Source organism: Columba livia, chromosome 1 (assembly GCF_036013475.1).
Source record: "Columba livia isolate bColLiv1 breed racing homer chromosome 1, bColLiv1.pat.W.v2, whole genome shotgun sequence".
In the NCBI taxonomy this organism is placed as follows: domain Eukaryota; kingdom Metazoa; phylum Chordata; class Aves; order Columbiformes; family Columbidae; genus Columba; species Columba livia.
In genome coordinates, this window is record NC_088602.1 from 2,253,293 (window position 1) to 2,273,846 (window position 20,554).

The window sequence follows — 20,554 nt, forward strand, 5'->3', positions numbered from 1 at the left end:
CCCAACACCCGTAAAAGCGCTGGGAATTTATGAACTCTTTGAAAAATGGTCTCACGTTCTTTAGAAACAAACCTCAGTAAATGTATCGGGCAAAGAGGGAAGGCACAGGAGTCTAAAGCAACAAATACAGTTTCCAACAAAAGCAAGAACCAACTGCTTCATTCATCTTCCCCAGGTGTAATTAGAGCAGGGAATTAAAAATTAAACTAAGCATCTTAATGCTTCTTCATACAGGTGAGATTCCCTTTCCGAGTTGGAAATGTTATCAGATCTACTGTAAGATAATGTTTATCCTGCTTTCCAGTACTGGTTGATCTGGAAATTAATGAAGCTGTGAAGGGTAAAATAAATAAAAAGAAGAAAACAACAACCAACCCAAAGCATTAATGCAGATGCTGAATGTTGGTCTGATGTCTGCCAGAAATACTGGGAGACCAGACAGTTCTGGATGCTCCCTATAGCTTGGAACATCAGGGATTTAATTAGAAAGGGAAAAACCAGATTGGAAATCCCCCCCAGACAATCATTCTGACCCAAGAGAAGTGTGGCAGCCCCATTGTTGGAAATATTGAGCATTAGGACTGAATAGAAACCACGGCAACAGCTCTTCACAACTTCTAATTCAATCTTCTCCTCAACTTCTCCACCTTTGCTACAACACAGTCTTGGGAGGGACAAATGCTTCAATGCACATTTGTTTCAATATAAACGGCACCTGGTAAGATGCCATTCCAGCCAACTCTGGTTTTGTGTACCCATAGCATAGTTATGTGTTATAGTGTACCATAGTTATTGTCCAAAAAGAGCATCCCAGTTAGCATAGAGCAACGATATTAAATATTTACCTTGCATCTGTCCAATTGTTAGATCTTTATCCAGTCTGTCGACACCTACAATCATTGGAGAAAAGCCAGAGAGAGTGTGACTGTCTAAGCAGGGCTTTACCTGACCTTTTGAAGGAGACGTTTGCCTTGAAAAACCCAAAAGAAACATTATTTTTGATGCCCACAAGGATTTTTCACCACTGAACCTCAAGGGAGTAAAGTGACAGGAAAGAATCCCAGCCAAAAATGCAAGAACGCATCCTTCCCTTCTACTTAAAATGGTATTTATCTTGGTTACACACTTAATTTCTTATCGGGGTATAAAAAGGGCCACCGGTTGGCTCTAAAGCATCAATAATTCTGTAGGAAAACACAGTAGTGAAGATCTCCTGTTTGCTCTTCTCCCACATCACCCAAGAGCAGCAACACACAGTATGTCGCAATATATCAAATTAATGGGTTTATGATATTTCCAGGTGCATAGAAACGTGAAGGTGGAAAACACAGATGTGCTGGTCTCGGAGACATCAGCCAAACGCTGATTCTCTAAAATATTAAATATTGAAACATTAAATATTAAACATTAAAAGTGAGACAACCGTGAAGCGACAACCACCAAACCTACAGTTGTTGGAAGAGACAACGTACCAGCTAAAAGCAAAAGCTTTGGAGTCGGGCAGCTTAGGAAGAGGTTTGATAAACCCCTGAACCAGCCATCCCAGTACTTTTCTGTCTTCGCCAGTTCAATTCGCCACGTGTATAAATGCTCCTTCTTCGTCTGTAGGGAGGACAGAGAGATCCGCATTAGCGAGCCATAAAAAAGCTGAAATAAAGTTAAACCAGAGTGGTGCTTGGCATGATACTTTAAAAACACCGGCTCCCTCTGGTGGAATACACATTTCTAGGGGATGACCCTCCTTGCTGCTGAATTTATCTCCAAATCACAGCCAAAATACACAAGTAGGGATGAAAAAAGTCAGCAGGAGCTACACCTATAGATGAAGAGGCTGCAGTTCTCAGCGCACTCAATTTGCTATTTTTTCCTGGTCTGAATAGCTCAAAAATTGTCCCAATGCTCAGATTTGGCGCTTGGGTGACACAGAAATACAAGGGGCTAAGGTGGCTACACTGATTTTGCTCGAGCAATTGACATTCCTGGCTTGGAATGGCCTGTCGGAAGGAACAAAAATAGTATAACGAGCCAGAAAAGAGCGTTTGTCATTCAGATCTGATGCATTAAATCCATGGGCATCTCAGGAGAGAAAACCAAACACACATTATCAAGTAACAGCCCAAGACAGAATCAGTGAAATAAGACAAAGAAGAAAACCAAAAATCATGATATTTGATGATTTTAAGTGTCTCTTCCAAGCAAAATGATTCTACGATATAAAGTTTTCAGTCCCTGGAGTTGCTGCCTGTTATATTTTGAATTATTTGGAAAACTACTGATGGCTACTTTTGCAGTTTGTTGGGTTTTTCCCAAGAAACTCCCAACCTCTGTGTCATCTTCTTTCTTCCTTTTGTTGACAGAGCCTCCCCCTTCCTCATCGTCTTCATCCTCCTCCTCCTCTTCTTCAATAATACCCTCCACTATGGCTTTAGGACATTCGGGACTCGCAGCCCCTTCGCACCTGTAGAAATAAAACCAGAAACTGATTCCATGCCAAAACAACACAAAACCCACCAGCAAAATGCAAACCACAAAACCAAACCAAAAAAAACAATTTTAAAACCCCACTTTTAAAATCTGTGCAGAAAGGCAGACAAAACAAGCAGTGATTGACTTCTTAAAACAAGACTCTTGGTGGATTTTGCCCCGGAGAAATTTTGCTCAGGTTTTCTCTAAGTGCTTTGCCAGTATCACAGAATCCCAGAATGTCAGGGGTTGAAGGGCCCTGGAAAGCTCATCCAGTGCAATCCCCCCATGGAGCAGGAACACCCAGATGAGGTTACACAGGAAGGTGTCCAGGCGGGTTGGAATGTCTGCACAGAAGGAGACTCCACAACCTCCCTGGGCAGCCTGGGCCAGGCTCTGCCACCCTCACCAGGAACAAGTTGCTTCTCAAATTTAAGTGGAACCTCCTGTGTTCCAGTTTGAACCCATTATCCCTTGTCCTACCATTGGTTGTCACCCAGAAGAGCCTGGCTCCATCCTCCTGACACTCACCCTTTAGATATCTGTAACCATGAATGAGTTCCCCCTCAGTGTCCTCTTGTCCAGCTCCAGAGCCCCAGCTCCCTCAGCCTTTCCTCACACGGGAGATGCTCCACTCCCTTCAGCATCTTGGTGGCTGCGCTGGACTCTCTCCAGCAGTTCCCTGTCCTGCTGGAACTGAGGGGCCACAGCTGGACACAATATTCCAGGTGTGGTCTCCCCAGGGCAGAGCAGAGGGGCAGGAGAACCTCTCTGACCTACTGACCACCCCCTTCTAACCCACCCCAGGTACCATTGGCCTTCCTGATCACAAGGGCCCAGTGCTGGCTCATGGTCACCCTGCTGTCCCCAGGACCCCCAGGTCCCTTTCCCCTACACTGCTCTCCAACAGCTCCTTCCCCAACTTACACTGGAACCTGGGGTTGTTCCTGCCCAGATTCAAGACTCTACACTTGCCCTTGTTCTAGTTCATTACATTTCTCCCCGCCCAACTCTCCAGCCTGTCCAGGTCTCTGATGGCAGCACAGCCTCTGGCGTGTCACCACTCCTCCCAGCTTGGTGTCACCAGCAAACTTGCTGACAGTCACTCTATTCCCTCGTCCAAATCATTGAGGAACATATTGAACAATACCAGCCCCAGTACTGACCCCTGAGGCACTGCACTAGATCAAATTATAAGTATTTGCTAGAAGAAATTTTCACTTTCAAGTGTATTTACGCTGTGTAGCAACAGTACTGTAAAACAGATGGTTTTCAGAGCTTGAAATAACAAAACCAAACCAAAACACTTACTGTTTGACTTGACCAACCATAGAAACTCTGGCAGATTCAAGATTTCTTATTTGGCCACTTTTTACACTAGAAAAGAAAAAAATTGGAAGGACAGGAACAGTTACTGACCCAAATCAGGTCCAGAAACAGGAGCAAAAGCCCTTTAGAGCTCATGGTTTCCCCAAATCGCCCCCAAACCTCCTGTTCTCAGAGTGGCTCACACTACATGTCAATTGATTTATTTTGTTGACCCCCGCACTGTTATTGTAATTGTGAATTTAAAAGATGTGGGAGAACTGCTGATGGGGAAATAGTGTAATAGGGTTATATCCACCTCATGGCAGGGAGAGGTGAAAAATTAGGTTGGGTATTTGTAACAGAACTGGGCTTTCTATTAATATAAATAAAATAATCTATCAACTTGGTTTCCTTTGGGACTCAAGCTACAAAGACAAGTGATACTGGAGACTAAACTATTCGTTACCTCCACTCGATGGCGTTCTCAAGCGACGTGAACGTTTTGGGACGACTCCTTAAGAAGTTCTGCATGCTGTTCAACGCATCCATGGCCGTACCTAAAAAAGAGGTTTTTCAACTTTATGGCATCTGATGAAATTGTTGCCATGTCCCTCTATACAGAACTGGCTACCAGGGAACAGCCTCAGAGAGAGCTGGAGCTCACTGGGGATTTAATGCAGTTAAGGAAGGTAAAACTCAGTATTCCTACGCCTACTATGTGCTCCCACGCTGGAAAATTAGTATTTCAACACGTAGGACGTTCAGACAGTAAGAGAAGGCAGTAGATCAATGTGGAAGACAGAACCCCATCCAAGGGGACAGAACCCCATCCAAGGGGACAGAATAACCATCCAAGGGGACAGAACCACATCCAAGGGGACAGAATAACCATCCAAGGGGACAGACACCCCATCCAAGGGGACAGACACCCCATCCAAGGGGACAGAACCCTACCCAAGGGGACCAACATCCCATCCAAGGGGAGAAAACCACATTCAGGGATACAGAACCCCACCCAAGGGCACAGACACCTATCCAAGGGGACAGACACCCCATCCAAGGGGACAGAATCCCATTGAAAGGGACAGAAATATATCTGAAGACACAGAACCCACCCAAGGTGACAGAACCACCATTTGAGGGCACAGAACCCTGTCCATGGGGACAGAACCACATCCAGGGGTACAGATCCCTACCTAAGGGCACAGAACCCATCCAACGGGACAGAACCCCATACAAGGGGATGAAACCCTGTCCATGGGGACAGACACCCTGTCCAAGGGGTACAGAACCCATCCAAAGGGGCAGAACCCTACCTAAGGGCACAGAACCCTGTCCAAGGGGAGGGAACCACCATTCAAGGGCACAGAACCACATCCAAGAGGACAGACACCCCATCCAAAGGGATAGAACCCATCCAAGTGGACAGAACCACCATTCGAGGGCACAGAACCCTGTCCACGGGGACAGACACCCTGTCCAAGGGCACAGACACCACATCCAAAGGGATGGAACCCATTCAAGCGGACAGAACCACCATTCGAGGGCACAGAACTCTGTCCAAGGGCACAGACACCCTGTCCAAGGGCACAGACACCCTGTCCAAGGGCACAGACACCCCATCCAAAGGGATGGAACCCATCCAAGCAGACAGAATCACCATTCAAGGGCACAGAACTCTGTCCATGGGGACAGACACCCTGTCCAAGGGCACAGACACCACATCCAAAGGGATGGAACCCATCCAAGCAGACAGAACCACTATTCAAGGGCACAGAACCCTGTCCATGGGGACAGACACCCTGTCCAAGGGCACAGGACCACACCCAAGGGGATAGACACCCCATCCCAGGGGACAGAACCACATCCCAGGGGACAGAACCACATCCCAGGGGACAGAACCCCCGTCCAAGGGGACAGAACCCCCGTCCAAGGGGACACGCACTCACCTTCCACGACGTCAATCATGCACAAACCCAGCAAACTCGGCACCAAGTTGGCGACGGCCGTGTGGACGGCGATGGCGCCCCCCATGCTGTGCCCGATCAGCATGATGGGGGGCGGCAGGTCCCCGTACAGAGCTTCCACCACGTTGCCGACGTCTCTGCCAAAACACAGTAAAAAAGCACAGTCAGTGTCTTTACCTGGATCCATCTTGAAGCAGATTTGTACGACGGGAGGAGGAAATAGATTCAGGATAGATGTCTGGCTCCAAATCCTCTCTGCACGCCCATTTAACCCACAGGTAATAGAGATCAGCTTATTTTCTTATTGCTGTTTCATCTAGGCACTAATACAGGAAATCATTCAAGCCAATACTTCCCTGAACAAGCACGTCATTTCCCTTTTTATTAACAGCAAGCACTCATTTAACAGAAAGAACTTTTTATATTGACATTGGCCAGTAGGAATTTTAAATACATGGTGAGAAATCCATCAAATCCTCTTGCGTGGAAGCGTCGACTAAGAAATTCACTCTGCTGAAAGGAGAAACAGTTGCAATTAAAGGGGGAAAATAACAGCCCTCCTGACTAAGTCAAGGATGAAAAACATTGAGCACAAGCAAAACGACTCAAATTCTACAGATGCTACAAGGCAAGGGGTAATTTCTCCGTCCTTTCCATAAGGTACCTGCTCTAAATTGAAGCTGTCGCTCCAAGAGGTGAAATCTGGCCTTTGTGATTCATGAAAACCGAAATAATAGCAGAATTAATGATTAAAAGCTGCTGATTAAACTGTAGTTTAAGACACCCAGATTGGCTTTCCTGACTCAAACCATTCAGAGGAACTGGAGATAAAAAAGTTAAAAAATAAAAGGTTGACCAGCTTGTTTGCTCTGTCAGAGCTTGAGGGCTCCAGTGAGACCTGGACAGGCTGGAGAGCTGGGCGGGGAGAAATGTAATGAACTAGAACAAGGGAAAGTGTAGAGTCTTGAATCTGGGCAGGAACAACCCCAGGTTCCAGTGTAAGTTGGGGAACGAGCTGTTAGAGAGCAGTGTAGGGGAAAGGGACCTGGGGGTCCTGGGGACAGCAGGGTGACCATGAGCCAGCACTGGGCCCTTGTGGCCAGGAAGCCAATGGTACCTGGGGTGGGTTAGAAGGGGGTGGTCAGTAGGTCAGAGAGGTTCTCCTGCCCCTCTGCTCTGCCCTGGGGAGACCACACCTGGAATATTGTGTCCAGTTGTGGCCCCTCAGTTCCAGCAGGACAGGGAACTGCTGGAGAGAGTCCAGCGCAGCCACCAAGATGCTGGAGGGAGTGGAGCATCTCCCGTGTGAGGAAAGGCTGAGGGAGCTGGGGCTCTGGAGCTGGACAAGAGGACACTGAGGGGGGACTCATTCACGGGGATCAATATGGAAAGGGGGAGTGTCAGGAGGATGGAGCCAGTCTCTTCTCGGTGACAACCAATGACAGGACAAGGGGCAATGGGTTCAAACTGGAACACAGGAGGTTCCTCTTAAATATGAGAAGAAACTTCTCAGTGAGGGTGGCAGAGCCTGGCCCAGGCTGCCCAGGGGGTTGTGGAGTCTCCTTCTGTGCAGACATTCCAACCCGCCTGGACACCTTCCTGTGTAACCTCATCTGGGTGTTCCTGCTCCATGGGGGGATTGCACTGGATGAGCTTTCCAGGTCCCTTCCAACCCCTCACATTCTGGGATTCCGTGATTTGATGAAAATAAAAATGAAAACCTGTTATTAATCAAGGCTTCCATTTAAAGGTTATTTAGGAGTAACCTTCAAGCTCGTTGCTAAAAGTTTAAAAAACAAAAGGCAACTTGTTTCATGGTAGCGCTGCTCTAGATTTAAAAAGATTACAATTATTTCACAGGGCATCTCCTTGGGACAATAAAACATCGGGACCCGCCGAGCCACACGCAGCAGCGATAAAGGGACACAATGGAAGTCAGAATATATTTCACACATGGCCTCCCCGCAACAAACCCAGCGGACTCGCTCACCCCAAGGTTACAACATCCTCCGCGATTTAATTGTAGTCCCTGCAAAGGGTCTTTTTGTCCTAAATGTGGAGAAGCGTAATGTGCTTAGTGGTGGGTATTTTGCTTTTCCTACGGCTTTGTCGAGAGGGGGATTTGTAGGTCGTGGTGGTTTGAAAAAGCAGCTCCGTCCATGCTTGAAAACAAAAAATCGCAGGTTGGGACTCGGGTTTGGAATTTGACTCAGCTGGAAGAGGTAGAATTTCAAATATGAATTACCAATAGTCCCAAAATAGAAGGGAGAACTACCAGAATAATGCGAAATTAAATCCTCCAGCTCCCCCGAATGAAGGTTTTGTGTCCTCAGGTAATTTATTGTTCAATCAAGGGAAGAAAATAAAGGTTTGTACAAAGCAAAATAGTGGAGAGCATAAGTGTCCTTACTTTGACATAGTCTCTGCAGACAGGTCTTCAGGATTCCGAACTTTTGTTTCCCCTGAAAGAATAAAAGAGTTGAGTCAACACAAGCTGAGAACCTTCAGATTTGGAGCAGCAACTGTACAAAGCTATTTGGTCCAGTAATTAAGGGCAAAACCTCCTGCAGTTAACAGGAATCATTAAGAAACCCAGAATTAATACGAGCAGTTGGTACTTTATCATATTTTAGCTGATGGGTAGGAAATGCTCCCCGTAACTGTTCCATATTTGCAATGGATCTTAAAACTGAAGAACAGAGCTTATTTCTAACGGCAAAGACCAACCTGTAGGTTAGGAAAATATGAAATGATGAAAATCGGGGGTAGAATGTAGGAAGGAATAAACCCGGAATAAACCCATGAGTCCACCAAAGGTGGACAAGGTGGTTGCGGAGCTGCAGAAGCTACTTTTCCACCCCTGCTTTTGAATAAAATAAATAGGAATGTCTCAAGGATGTTTCTTAGTCATCTTGGGAGGGATTCACTACATCTCCTTTAAAAACGAGAGTGTGTAACGTGCTTATGTGATTTGAAATTCAGTTCTTTCACTCACCGTGGCCTCGGAGATCTAAAGCCACGATCCTGCACTGGATCCTGTTAATGATTGCAGCCTGCAAGAAAGGACAAAGAGAATGTCATCGAAGCATTTGCAAAGTGCCAAAGCTCGTCTCCAAATAACATCAAGCGCTCCCTGAAACAACAGCAGAGGTGCGACAAAAACCTTCTGCTGTCGACAAAGCGGATGAACCTGGATTGCATGAGGTGTCGGAGACGTTGAGGAGGAACATTCCATATAAATCACCATTAATTAACCAAAGATCCATAATTTTACCATGACAAATCATCCCTGGCTGCACAGTGGACATGGAAACGAAGCAGCACCTGTTCAATTTGCTCTCAAAAAGCAGAATTTTACAGGAAGGCTGAAATGGCTAAAAATTGATTCATCCAAAGGGGTCCGGGGGAACAAGCGGATCTTTGATAATGTCTCTATTTGTCCACGGCAGCTCAATTTACGTGAGATATTTCAGGCACCGCAGTGATTAAGAAGCATTCTTTGTGGACGGGAAGACTTTTGTGTTAAGGAATCATTGATTATTTAAATAACAGCCCTGCAGGAGCGGGGGAATTTGTGGAGGGATTCTTAACAGAACCACTGATACAATGGGCAGAGATTGAAAGGACCCAGCCCTTTTATTTTCATTATTCAGCTCTTCAATTAGTGGAGTAATTGCTCTTCCCGAACCCACTGAATCCACAATTTTAGAGCCCCCACAGACACCCTGAAACCTCAATCTAAAAGGTTAAGCAATAATTTAACTCGTCAGAGCAGCATTCTGCTGCTAAAATCAAATTATTGTCATTAGGGAATAAGGAAAGAGGATTCTCAACGTGACTGAGAGAATGGGAAGCTTTGCAGTGCCCTGAATTTTACCCAAATAGGAGTATTTTAGCCAAGAAAAGTACAAATATATAATCTAGGAAGCGAGCAGTTCAATAAGCAAGATAAGAAAGGCACACGTCGCTCTGGAAGGATGTGATTTTATTTATAAATGGTGACTCTCAATGCTTCCCAATTTGGCTTTCTTGGGGGGGAAGGTTCTTTTAGAAAGAATTTTAGTTAGTTAGTTAGTTTTGGTTTGGGTTTTTTGTTGTTGTTTGTGGGATTTTTTGGGTTTGTTTTTCAAGTTCTGGTTCATCCCAAACTTTTAACGCTTTTGCTCAGGACCAACTTCTATTTCAAAAATGCACAAAGGAAAGAGTTCAATAGCAGCCACACGAAGGCATAAGCTGATTATCATGGCAGTTTCTTTCTCCAACATAAAAAGCCTGTCAACGTGAGGTACAGTGGTATAACTGCAATCACTGCTAAATTCTGGAGATTTTTAAATGTAAAAATGGGATTGGTGTTGCTATTGGAAATAACGAGCTCTAGAGAGGACAGAGTGGCTGCAGAGCAGTCAGGCAGAAAGGGACCTGGGGGACTAATGGACAGGAAGCTCAACCTGAGCCAACAGTGTGCCCAGGTGGCCAAGAAGGCCAATGGTGTCCTGTCCTGTATCCAAACCAGCGTGGTCAGCAGGACAAGGGCAGTGATCCTTCCCCTGTGCTCTGCATTGGGGAGGCCACACCTGGAGTGTTGTGTTCAGTTCTGGGCCCCTCAGCTCAGGAAAGAGATTGAAGTGCTGGAGCGGGTCCAGAGAAGAGCAACAAGACTGGGGAAGGGACTTGAGCACAAGCCCTATGGGGAGAGGCTGAGGGAGCTGGGCTTGTTTAGTCTGGAGAAGAGGAGGCTTAGAGCTGAGCTCAGCACTATCTAGAACTACCTGAAGGGCAGTTCTAGCCAGGTGGGGATTGGGCTCTTCTCCCAGGCAGTCAGCAATAGGACAAGGGGCCATGGGCTTCAACTCTGCCAGGGGAAACTGAGGCTGGAGATGAGAAAGCAATTCTTTGCAGAGAGAGTGGTCAGGCATTGGAATGGCTGCCCAGGGAGGTGCTGGACTCACCAGCCCTGGAGGTTTTTAAGCTGAGATTGGACATGGCACTTAGTGCCATGATCTAGTCAATGGACTGGAGTTGGACCAAGGGTTGGACTCGATGATCTCTGAGGTCTTTTCCAACCCAGTCCATTCTGTGATTCTGTGAAGTGACTTGTAAAAGCCCTTAACTCAGGAAAATAATGTGATTTCCTACCTCTGCCTCCAATTAAAAGCAATGACCTTCACTACATCTGCTTAAGACACTTGAATATCATTTAAAAAAACCCCAAACGAACAGAGGAAAATATACCCGCCCATCTTAGCTACTAGTGAGTTACAAACAAATAACTACAGGATTTAGTAAGACAGAGATTTAAGACTTAAAGTATCAGATCTGCACCAGTTTCTGGGTCAGGTAAAATTACAAATGAACTGTTAGGTGTAAAACGATTAATACTAATCAACGCTAAAACTGCAGCCCAGTTGGTAAAGTATTTGCTAATGCGTCTCTTCGTATTGTAGGGTGGTTTATAATTACACCATCAGGATTACTCAACAGTAATCATGGTGGGAATTTGGTAGTGACTCTTGGAAAAATATTCATTTTTCTTAGTTTGAATGCTTAAAGGCTGAGTGATTTACAGGCCATTTAAATAACTAAAAGTTAATAAATATGACATGGCACAGAATCCCAGAATGTCATGGATTAAAGGGACCTGGAAAGCTCATCCAGTGCAATCCCCCCATGGAGCAGGAACACCCAGATGAGGTTACACAGGAAGGTGTCCAGGCGGGTTGGAATGTCTGCACAGAAGGAGACTCCACAACCCCCTGGGCAGCCTGGGCCAGGCTCTGCCACCCTCACCAGGAACAAGTTGCTTCTCATATTTAAGTGGAACCCCTTGTATTCCAGTATGTATCCATTTCGCCTTGTCCTATCATTGGTTGTCACCGAGAAGAGCCTGGCTCCATCCTCCTGACACTCACCCTTTCCACATTGATCCCCATGAATGAGTCCCCCCTCAGTGTCCTCTTGTCCAACTCCAGAGCCCCAGCTCCCTCAGCCTTTCCTCACACGGGAGATGCTCCACTCCCTTCAGCATCTTGGTGGCTGCGCTGGACTCTCTGCAGCAGTTCCCTGTCCTGCTGGAACTGAGGGGCCACAACTGGACACAAGATTCCAGGTGTGGTCTCCCCAGGGCAGAGCAGAGGGGCAGGAGAACCTCTCTGACCTACTGACCACCCCCTTCTAACCCACCCCAGGTACCATTGGCCTTCCTGGCCACAAGGGCCCAGTGCCGGCTCATGGTCACCCTGCTGTCCCCAGGACCCCCAGGTCCCTTTCCCCTACACTGCTCTCCAACAGCTCATTCCCCAACTTACACTGGAACCTGGGGTTGTTCCTGCCCAGATTCAAGACTCTACACTTGCCCTTGTTCTAGTTCATTACATTTCTCCCCACTCAACTCTCCAGCCTGTCCAGGTCTCTGATGGCAGCACAGCCTCTGGCGTGTCACCACTCCTCCCAGCTTGGTATCACCAGCAAACTTGCTGACAGTCACTCTATTCCCTCATCCAAGTCACTGATGAATATATTGAATAACAGCGGCCCCAGCACTGCCCCCTGAGGCACTGCACTAGATCCAGGCCTCAACTGGACTCTGCCCCATTGACCACGACTCTCTGGCTTCTTCCCTTCAGCCAGTTCACAGTCACCTCACTCCCCGCTCATCCAGACCCACTCCCTCAGTTCAGCTGTGAGGATGCTGTGGGACACGGTGTCAAATGCCTCACTCAAGTCAAGGTAGATCACATCCACCGCTCTGCCATCATCCATCCACCTCGTTATGTCCTCATAAAAGTCAATGAGGTTGGTCAAGCACGACTTCCCCTTGGTGAAGCCATGTTGACTGCCCATAATGACACTAATGATCCTCTTATCCCTGATATGCCTTGAGATGGTTACTGGTAGTAATTAAAACCTAGAGAATGAACCTTTGTGGGTGCTTTGCCTATTTAATAAAGACACTGAGAGGGAAATATGTAGAAGAATTGACTCAGGTGCACACCGGATTATGAGATAGTTTTCTAAATGGATTTTCCTGTGCTTAAAAGAGCTGAATGGCTAGTTGCCTTTCTGTGTATATATATATATATATATGTATATATGTATGTATATATAAATGAAGCAGCAGGTTACTTACAGTAAATACAGCCCAGGAAAGCGCAGAATGGCCTCCTCCATGTAACAGCAGCAAGACGGGCCCCTCCAATCCGCTTTTGTAAATTCGAAAAGTGTACGAACAGTTAAGGACATTTCACGGAGATATTTGAAGTCTCTTACTTAACTGAATGTGTTTTGGTGTCTGCAACACCCAACAGTGTTTTATTTCTCCCTTTGTTTAACCCAAAGCCTCCTTTCTCCCTCTGATCAACGGGCATGTGCAAGAATAAACTGGATAAAATTTAACCCATTTATTTTATTCCTGAGTTTTTTCCTGCTGTCCAGGTCTCCTTGGACTTTTGGAGTATTTTCCTATTATTTCCAAGGAAAAAATGTCATATCAGCCAACAAATAAGATTTTTAAGGCAATTTAATTATTCACAGGAGCTAATACAACATTTCATTACGATAGCTAAAGTCCCTTTATAATATATATGCAGAGATTGAAAAATCAATTTAACTATCACTAAAACCTAAAAAATTCCACATCTGTCCACAACCTTCCATGCAGGAGCTCAAGCCTCTGCTAAAGGTCCTATATAACAATATAAATCCCAAGTAACTAAGACTGGCTTCAATTTAGGATGCTTGTGTGGACCACCTATCCAAATAAGTCCATTATATTTTTAATTCTATTATTTATGAAGCCTCAGGGGTGTGCACGGCCCTTACAAAGCCCGACAAGGTGCACGCCATGAAGGATTCATAGGATCAATCAGACAAACGCAGTAAATAAACACAAAATAACAACCAGATTTTGCTAATTTCAAAGCATCACATGCTACTGACATTTAAATTGGTAATTTGGAGAGAAATAGCTTGGAAGTTGCGTTGTCCTACTGGCCAAGCTAAAATACGCGTGATTAAAAATGATGCAACTATTTAAATGACAAGGTTGTGCTGTTTAAACACTGATTAAAACGTTTTCCTTTTGTAATTAGGTCAAACGAACATTTGCAAAGGGAGCAGAGATTTTGGAGAGACCAACTAATAATAATAAATCCATAAACAGCTTAGATCCTGATACAGTTTAAACTATGGGAACGGATGAGTGTTGCCATGCAAAATATGTTATTGAACTGTTGGAAAGACTCTTTTAATATTAATTATTGCTAAAGCAACGGCAGGAACAGACCTTGTCCATATTAACTGTCAGTTTAGAAGGGAGAGCTCTAGTGATTGATGCTGATTCCTGCAATAGGAAAAATGGAAGATGTAAAGAAATAGATGAAAAAGATGAAGAGAACCCCAATAAATTCAATGACACATGAGGCTGCCCTAAGACTGAGAATAATATATAATAAATAAAATATATGATAAATAATAAATACAATAAATAATAAATATAATAAATAAGTTCAAGCTAGAAGAAAAAAAAGGATATATCCTTGCCGGTTTCATTTTCTACCACGACGTCCTCCATTGATTCAAAGTATTGGCTCCAAAGCACCGGTGAAAAATCACGTTTTCTTCCAGGGCTGCAAGACAAGAAAATATCCAGTAAGAAACAGGTATATATTAAAAAAATCTTTAATTTCAATTGGCATACAGGTGTCGTTACATCCATCGAAGAGAATACGCCGGTGTCATGCGACACTTTAGGACTGGAAGCAAATGAAGTCAATAAGTCACCTTGACACTACAGGATTGAAAAGCAAGAGTGTCAGTTATTTACTGAAGGTTACGACTAATTTAGCACGTCCTGCTTGTCAGGACATCACGGCTTTCCTAGAAATCTCCTCAAATTTTTTGGAAGAACTATCATTCCAACAGAAAGTCGATGGTTCTGTATCTACCCTGCCCCAAGTACAAGGACCACAAGCACACCATAGCAGTAAAGACCAAGAAACGCTCCTCGAGCTGCTTTCCTCGGTGTCCGAGGGCTCCGCAGGCACCTGGGATCCTGAAAACAGCCTATAATTAAATATTTTGTTGGAGAGGATGCTACCGAGGTCCAGCAATGCAAGTAAAAGGTAGTGAGTCCAAAAGGATTATATTATTATTATTATTATTATTATTATTATTATTATTATTATTATTATTTTTAGAAAAGGGGTAGGATCTTTAAAACCTGGATTTTATATTAAGGAGAGATCTTTAGAACCTGGATTTTGTATTAAGGAGAGATCACAGAATCCCAGAATGTGAGGGGTTGAAGGGCCCTGGAAAGCTCATCCAGTGCAATCCCCCCATGGAGCAGGAACACCCAGATGAGGTTACACAGGAAGGTGTCCAGGCGGGTTGGAATGTCTGCACAGAAGGAGACTCCACAACCCCCTGGGCAGCCTGGGCCAGGCTCTGCCACCCTCACCAGGAACAAGTTGCTTCTCAGATTTAAGTGGAACCTCCTGTGTTCCAGTTTGTACCCATTGCCCCTTGTCCTGTCACTGGTTGTCACCCAGAAGAGCCTGGCTCCATCCTCCTGACACTCCCCCTTTCCATATTGATCCCCAGGAATGAGTCCCCCCTCAGTGTCCTCTTGTCCAGCTCCAGAGCCCCAGCTCCCTCAGCCTTTCCTCACACGGGAGATGCTCCACTCCCTTCAGCATCTTGGTGGCTGCGCTGGACTCTCTGCAGCAGTTCCCTGTCCTGCTGGAACTGAGGGGCCACAACTGGACACAATATTCCAGGTGTGGTCTCCCCAGGGCAGAGCAGAGGGGCAGGAGAATCTCTCTGACCTACTGACCACCCCCTTCTAACCCACCCCAGGTACCATTGGCTTCCTGGCCACAAGGGCCCAGTGCTGGCTCATGGTCACCCTGCTGTCCCCAGGACCCCCAGGTCCCTTTCCCCTACACTGCTCTCCAACAGCTCATTCCCCAACTTACACTGGAACCTGGGGTTGTTCCTGCCCAGATTCAAGACTCTACACTTGCCCTTGTTCTAGTTCATTACATTTCTCCCCACCCAACTCTCAGCCTGTCCAGGTCTCTGGATGGCAGCACAGCCAGATCTTTAAAAGCTGTATTTTCAATTAAGGAGCGAGCTTTAAAAACCTGGCTTTAAATTAAGGAGAGATCTTTAAAACCCGGCTTTTAAATTAAGGAGAGAATGGGCCTTCAGGCTCTGGTTTGCTCCAGGCCTTGCACTTATTCCCAGGTTGCTGGAATTCCTTTAGAAGTCACAATCTGTCCATACAGAAAAACTGCTTTACCATCATAGAAAAATAAAATAAAACATAAAAAAGACCAAAACTTTTGTGTTAAAAGAGGACTCGGTGTGATGAAGGATTTGGACACTGGTGTGTCTAGTAACTACTCATACCTGGAGAGGTTTCCTCCTTTTTTATAAACTTGCATCTTCCTGACAGTGCAATAATACCCGAAAAGAGGCAGGAAAACTGTAAAAAGCCTGTTCTTTCCACTAACACATTTCCAAACCATGAATCACAGTCGTTATTTCCCATGAAGAGTGAGACTCCTCCTTATAATCGGCCTCATTTCTGCTGCGCTTTGTTGACAGGTGCAACAAATTACACCTTAAATCGCCCGCCCCTGTGGTACTAAGGTTGTGTCCAGCACCTTAGGGAATGCAATTATTACGATTATTATTATTATGTGGATGCAGAAAACCTGTCCTGCAGACACTGTATAATCCAGGGCTCTCAAAGGTTGACAAATTGATGTATTTTTTCCTTCCATCAAAAGGTGCAGCTGTGTCCTTGTACAACCAACAAAAGGCTCCGCAATCAGAATTTTCCTGATGACTCAAAAATCTGTTTCTCAGGCTGATATTCCCTCAGTAAAGAGTAGTGCTTAATTTTGGCAGGGACATAATTAGGCAAGATTGGAGCCTGGTTTACAGGATGAGTAACAGGGCACCATTTTAACACATTTTTTGCATTTCAGCTCTTCCGGGGGAGGCGATCGGCACAAGATATTAAAATCAAGCATAGGCGTAGGGATTTAAGGCCTTCGTGAAAGAAAAAGCTCCTCTGTTGAAGGAAGTTTCTCCTGAATTCTTGGCTTCCTAAAGAAATAGAAATGAACAGACAAAGTGGCTTTTTGTAGAGACAAAACTCCAGTTTCCATAAATGTTTCTAGAATACAAAACATAAAACAACCACCCCCTGAATTGTCCAATTTCCTTCTGTGGGTTTCCAACCTCGTGTTGCTCTTGTCGTACTTCAATTAAATAAAATAAGATGTTGCACGCCTACGTAAATCCAGCAAATATTAATCCCTTACTGCCTCTGCTTAATCTCGTTCTCTAATTAAAGAAAAATTAGCAAATTCCAAGCTCAGCCTTTCAAAGAACGCTGTATGTCGGGAAGAACACAGCCATATATTTTAATGATAAGTTGTTGTAATATTGGGAAAAACCAAGAACACCTGTATAGGTGTCCAAGTAACCAAGGAAGGGAGACAATATTTGCTGTGACGCTGATATAACATCCCGCTAGGACTGAAAACACAGTCAGACCAGTTTTAGGTTTATTGGCCTCAGTAAATCCAGGTGATCGGCAAATATGGGCATCCGCAGCTCTTCCAACATCATCCAAAAATTGGGCAAACAGCAGAAACTCCCTGGAAATCAGCCCTATATTGTGAGAGTAGAAAGTTTGTAAGTGGACTCTGCAACAGCGGGAAATCCTGGAGCAAGCCGCTGATTAATTGTATCGTGACAGATAAAGAGTTTTGACTAATTAATTGGGTTTTGTGAAAGCAGATTTACAGCCACTGTTACAGAAGGGGGATGTTGTAGCACGTTGACTAGCACCAGGACATGAAAACAATATTGTGTACGAGAGGTACGCAAGTTTGGGGTATTTAAAATCAAAATTAATCCTAAGGAAAAGCAAGTAATGAACTTCTCGCAGTCACACGCCAAAGCTACAAGCCCAAGTAGCTTGAGCTGTCACCAATGACATCTGGGTCAGGATCCGTCCCAAATGGCAAAACCCATAATTTCTATCAGTAAGCGCAGATTTTTAAGCATTCAGGACTTCGAGAGGGAATATTAAGCACAGTACTAATCAAAATCAGGTATTGATGCAAGAAATCTTCATTAATCTGCACGGGCAAGAGCGGGTGGAGTGGGACTTGATGTTGCTCCTTTTCTGATGGATGAAGAACAAATCCCAAAACTAACAAAGTCAAGTCATGTATCCAGGCACAAGGCAAAAAAACATACATTAAGATGATGGAGAACGTGGTGTGGTGAAGTACAATCTCCTGAAAGCTGGTGGTTCATTGGCTGAGCGCACACACCAAAGCGAGAGTGGGGTGACCCTGGTCGTGGTGGGATCCTCAGGTATCTAAGGAGAACCTCAACTGCATAAGGTGGTTGTTAAATTCATCTCAAATGCTCAGATTAAAGAGATTTTTATCTTGTTTTCTCAAGCAGATGTCTTCGTGAGATCAGAGAACCTGGAGAACTTGGCATCAGTTTCAAATCTCTTCAGAGAAGGGAACGGAGCTGGTAAGGGGCTGGAGCACAAGTGTGATGGAGCGGCTGAGGGACCTGGGGGGTTCAGCTGGAGAACAGGAGCTGAGGGGAGACCTTCTGATCTCTGAACTGCCTGAAAGGAGCTTGGAGCCAGGGGGGTCGGGCTCTGCTCCCCAGGAACAAGCGCCAGGAGCAGAGGAAACGGCCTCAAGTTGCGCCAGGGGAGGTTGAGGTTGGATGTGGGGAACAATTTCTTCCCCAAAGGGCTGTGGGGCATTGGAACAGGCTGCCCAGGGCAGTGCTGGAGTCACCATCCCTGGAGGGCTGGACAGACGGACATGAGGTTCTCAGGACATGGGGCAGTGCCAGAGGTGGGGGAATGGTTGGACTTGATGGTCTTGAGGGGCTTTTCCAACCAAAATGATTCTGTGATTCTAAGTTGACCTGATGCTTTTCTCCTGGAACATGCAGACAACTATGAGACCCTCCAGTTACTGAGAGCACAGTCACTATAATGAAGAACAAACCCACGAGGTTAGTGAAGACGATGTTTCCTTCCTTCTCCATTCCTCCAGATTTACTCACTCCCTGTGGTTTCAGATGTAGCTGAAAACAAACATGGTTTTCACAGAATAGTTTGGATTGAAGGGACCTTCAAAGCTCATCTGGTCCAATCCCCTGCCATGAACAGGGACATCTTCACCAGCTCTGGTTGCTCAGAGCCTCGTCCAACCTCACCTTGAACATCTCTGGTGATGGAGCATCCAGCGCTCCTCTGACCTTGCCCAGGTCTCTCAGATCTCTTCCCACCTTTTTACTTTCAAGGCCACCCAAGCCCTGGACAACGGAGAAGATGAAGAGACAGGAGCAAAACAGGAGACAAACTGCTCCTTCAAGCAGCAGCACAAACCCACGCAGGGTTGGCCCGATTGTGCCACCAAAGCCTGAATTTTGGAAGCAACTACTGACCGAAATGATTAAATTTTGCCCAGTTCCACACAAGCCATCCGTAATTCCTACGCAAAAGCGAGATGGCGTTGCTCCACCTTCCACTTTGCTCAGGGAAAACCTGAATGGGAAATCAAAACAACAAAAACCCAACAAGGGCACAATCAAAAGACTTACAGGTACTTTTTATCGGCTAAAATTTGCACGTAGATGTTAATACCAGGGAAATATCTCACGAATTGCAAGGGGAAAACATGAAATCAGAGCCGAGCCCTTCCCTGGGAACTTGCCCCTCTACTCTTTATACTGTTGGATTTAGTGGTATCAATTAACACTTCAAATTCAGCTTAATTGGAGCTAACACCTCCAGAGAAAATGTGTAGTTGTGCGTCATATAGGAAATATTTGGGAATAATATATACCAGGCTCCTATGTTTGCAGAGGAATTAGAGCAGAAAGCGGAGACGGGAAGTAAAAACTATTGTCACCTCCAATAAAACACGTGCAAATTGTAATTTAAACCAAAATACTTGCCTCCAAACAACACTTGACTTCTCAATTAATAGCGAACCCCCGAAAAAACAGCATAAATATGTAGTTTTCCACAAAACACTCGGTGACTGCAGGAAACGGGGCTGATTTCAGAACGTTTCTCCAAAGAAAAGAATTAGTATCTTTGATTTCTTTTTCCTAGAGCTTCTTTATTTTAGCGATCCACCAACACACATTCCAAATTAGAAGCAAGCAGCTGTGATTTCGCACCTTCCTCTGCTCAAACAGGATTTTGCTGACCAAATATTTAAACCCACACGACTAATTACGGCTTTTTAAAGTATCTGGCCGACCAAACCACAAATGCATCCGGCGTAACAACTTTCCTGGGATGATACTTAAATGTCAAACCAGTCGGTCGGCGTATTAAACCGGAATCACAAACCAATTCCGGTCCCATGTACAGTTGGTTTAACCTGTTGTTAAGGGGTTTTCTTTCAGGTATTTTCTTAAAAATCAATAAATTTTAAACAAAATATATCGTCGCAAGCAGGAGGAACCATTTTTAGAATATATTCTTTTCTGAAAATCCATATTTAGAACTGCTAATGCAATTATAGAACATCACGTGCATCAATCAAGACGCCTAATTCTTGCGCCGTATTTGGACCCGACCAAAGCGAATCAAACACCGTGTGTATGTGAGAAATGCCATAGGTGACAGACCGCATGTAGAAATACCTGAAAATTGTCACGGACATTGTTTTAAGTTCTGCCTTGAAGATACTGAATCCATAAAATATTGATTTAAAAAGTTACGGGGGAAAAAATGGATTAGAAAG

The 20,554-nt window shown here is 45.0% G+C and overlaps 1 protein-coding gene across 2 annotated transcripts in view; it reads right to left on the bottom strand.

The window, feature by feature from the left end:
- PPME1 (protein phosphatase methylesterase 1) overlaps positions 1-20,554 on the bottom strand; it is a 33,532-nt gene that overhangs the window by 4,421 nt on the left and 8,557 nt on the right. Inside the window, exons 2-11 of one of the 2 annotated variants that reach the window (XM_065069236.1) lie at positions 14,269-14,362; positions 12,865-12,957; positions 8,734-8,791; positions 8,149-8,200; positions 5,721-5,875; positions 4,238-4,328; positions 3,775-3,840; positions 2,320-2,458; positions 1,473-1,602; positions 846-890 (exon numbers count right to left, since the gene is read on the bottom strand). In XM_065069236.1, the coding sequence (XP_064925308.1) occupies positions 846-890; positions 1,473-1,602; positions 2,320-2,458; positions 3,775-3,840; positions 4,238-4,328; positions 5,721-5,875; positions 8,149-8,200; positions 8,734-8,791; positions 12,865-12,957; positions 14,269-14,362 (923 nt within the window). The remainder of the gene's footprint in view (positions 1-845; positions 891-1,472; positions 1,603-2,319; positions 2,459-3,774; positions 3,841-4,237; positions 4,329-5,720; positions 5,876-8,148; positions 8,201-8,733; positions 8,792-12,864; positions 12,958-14,268; positions 14,363-20,554) is intronic. The other variant, XM_065069314.1, reaches the window with a different exon arrangement.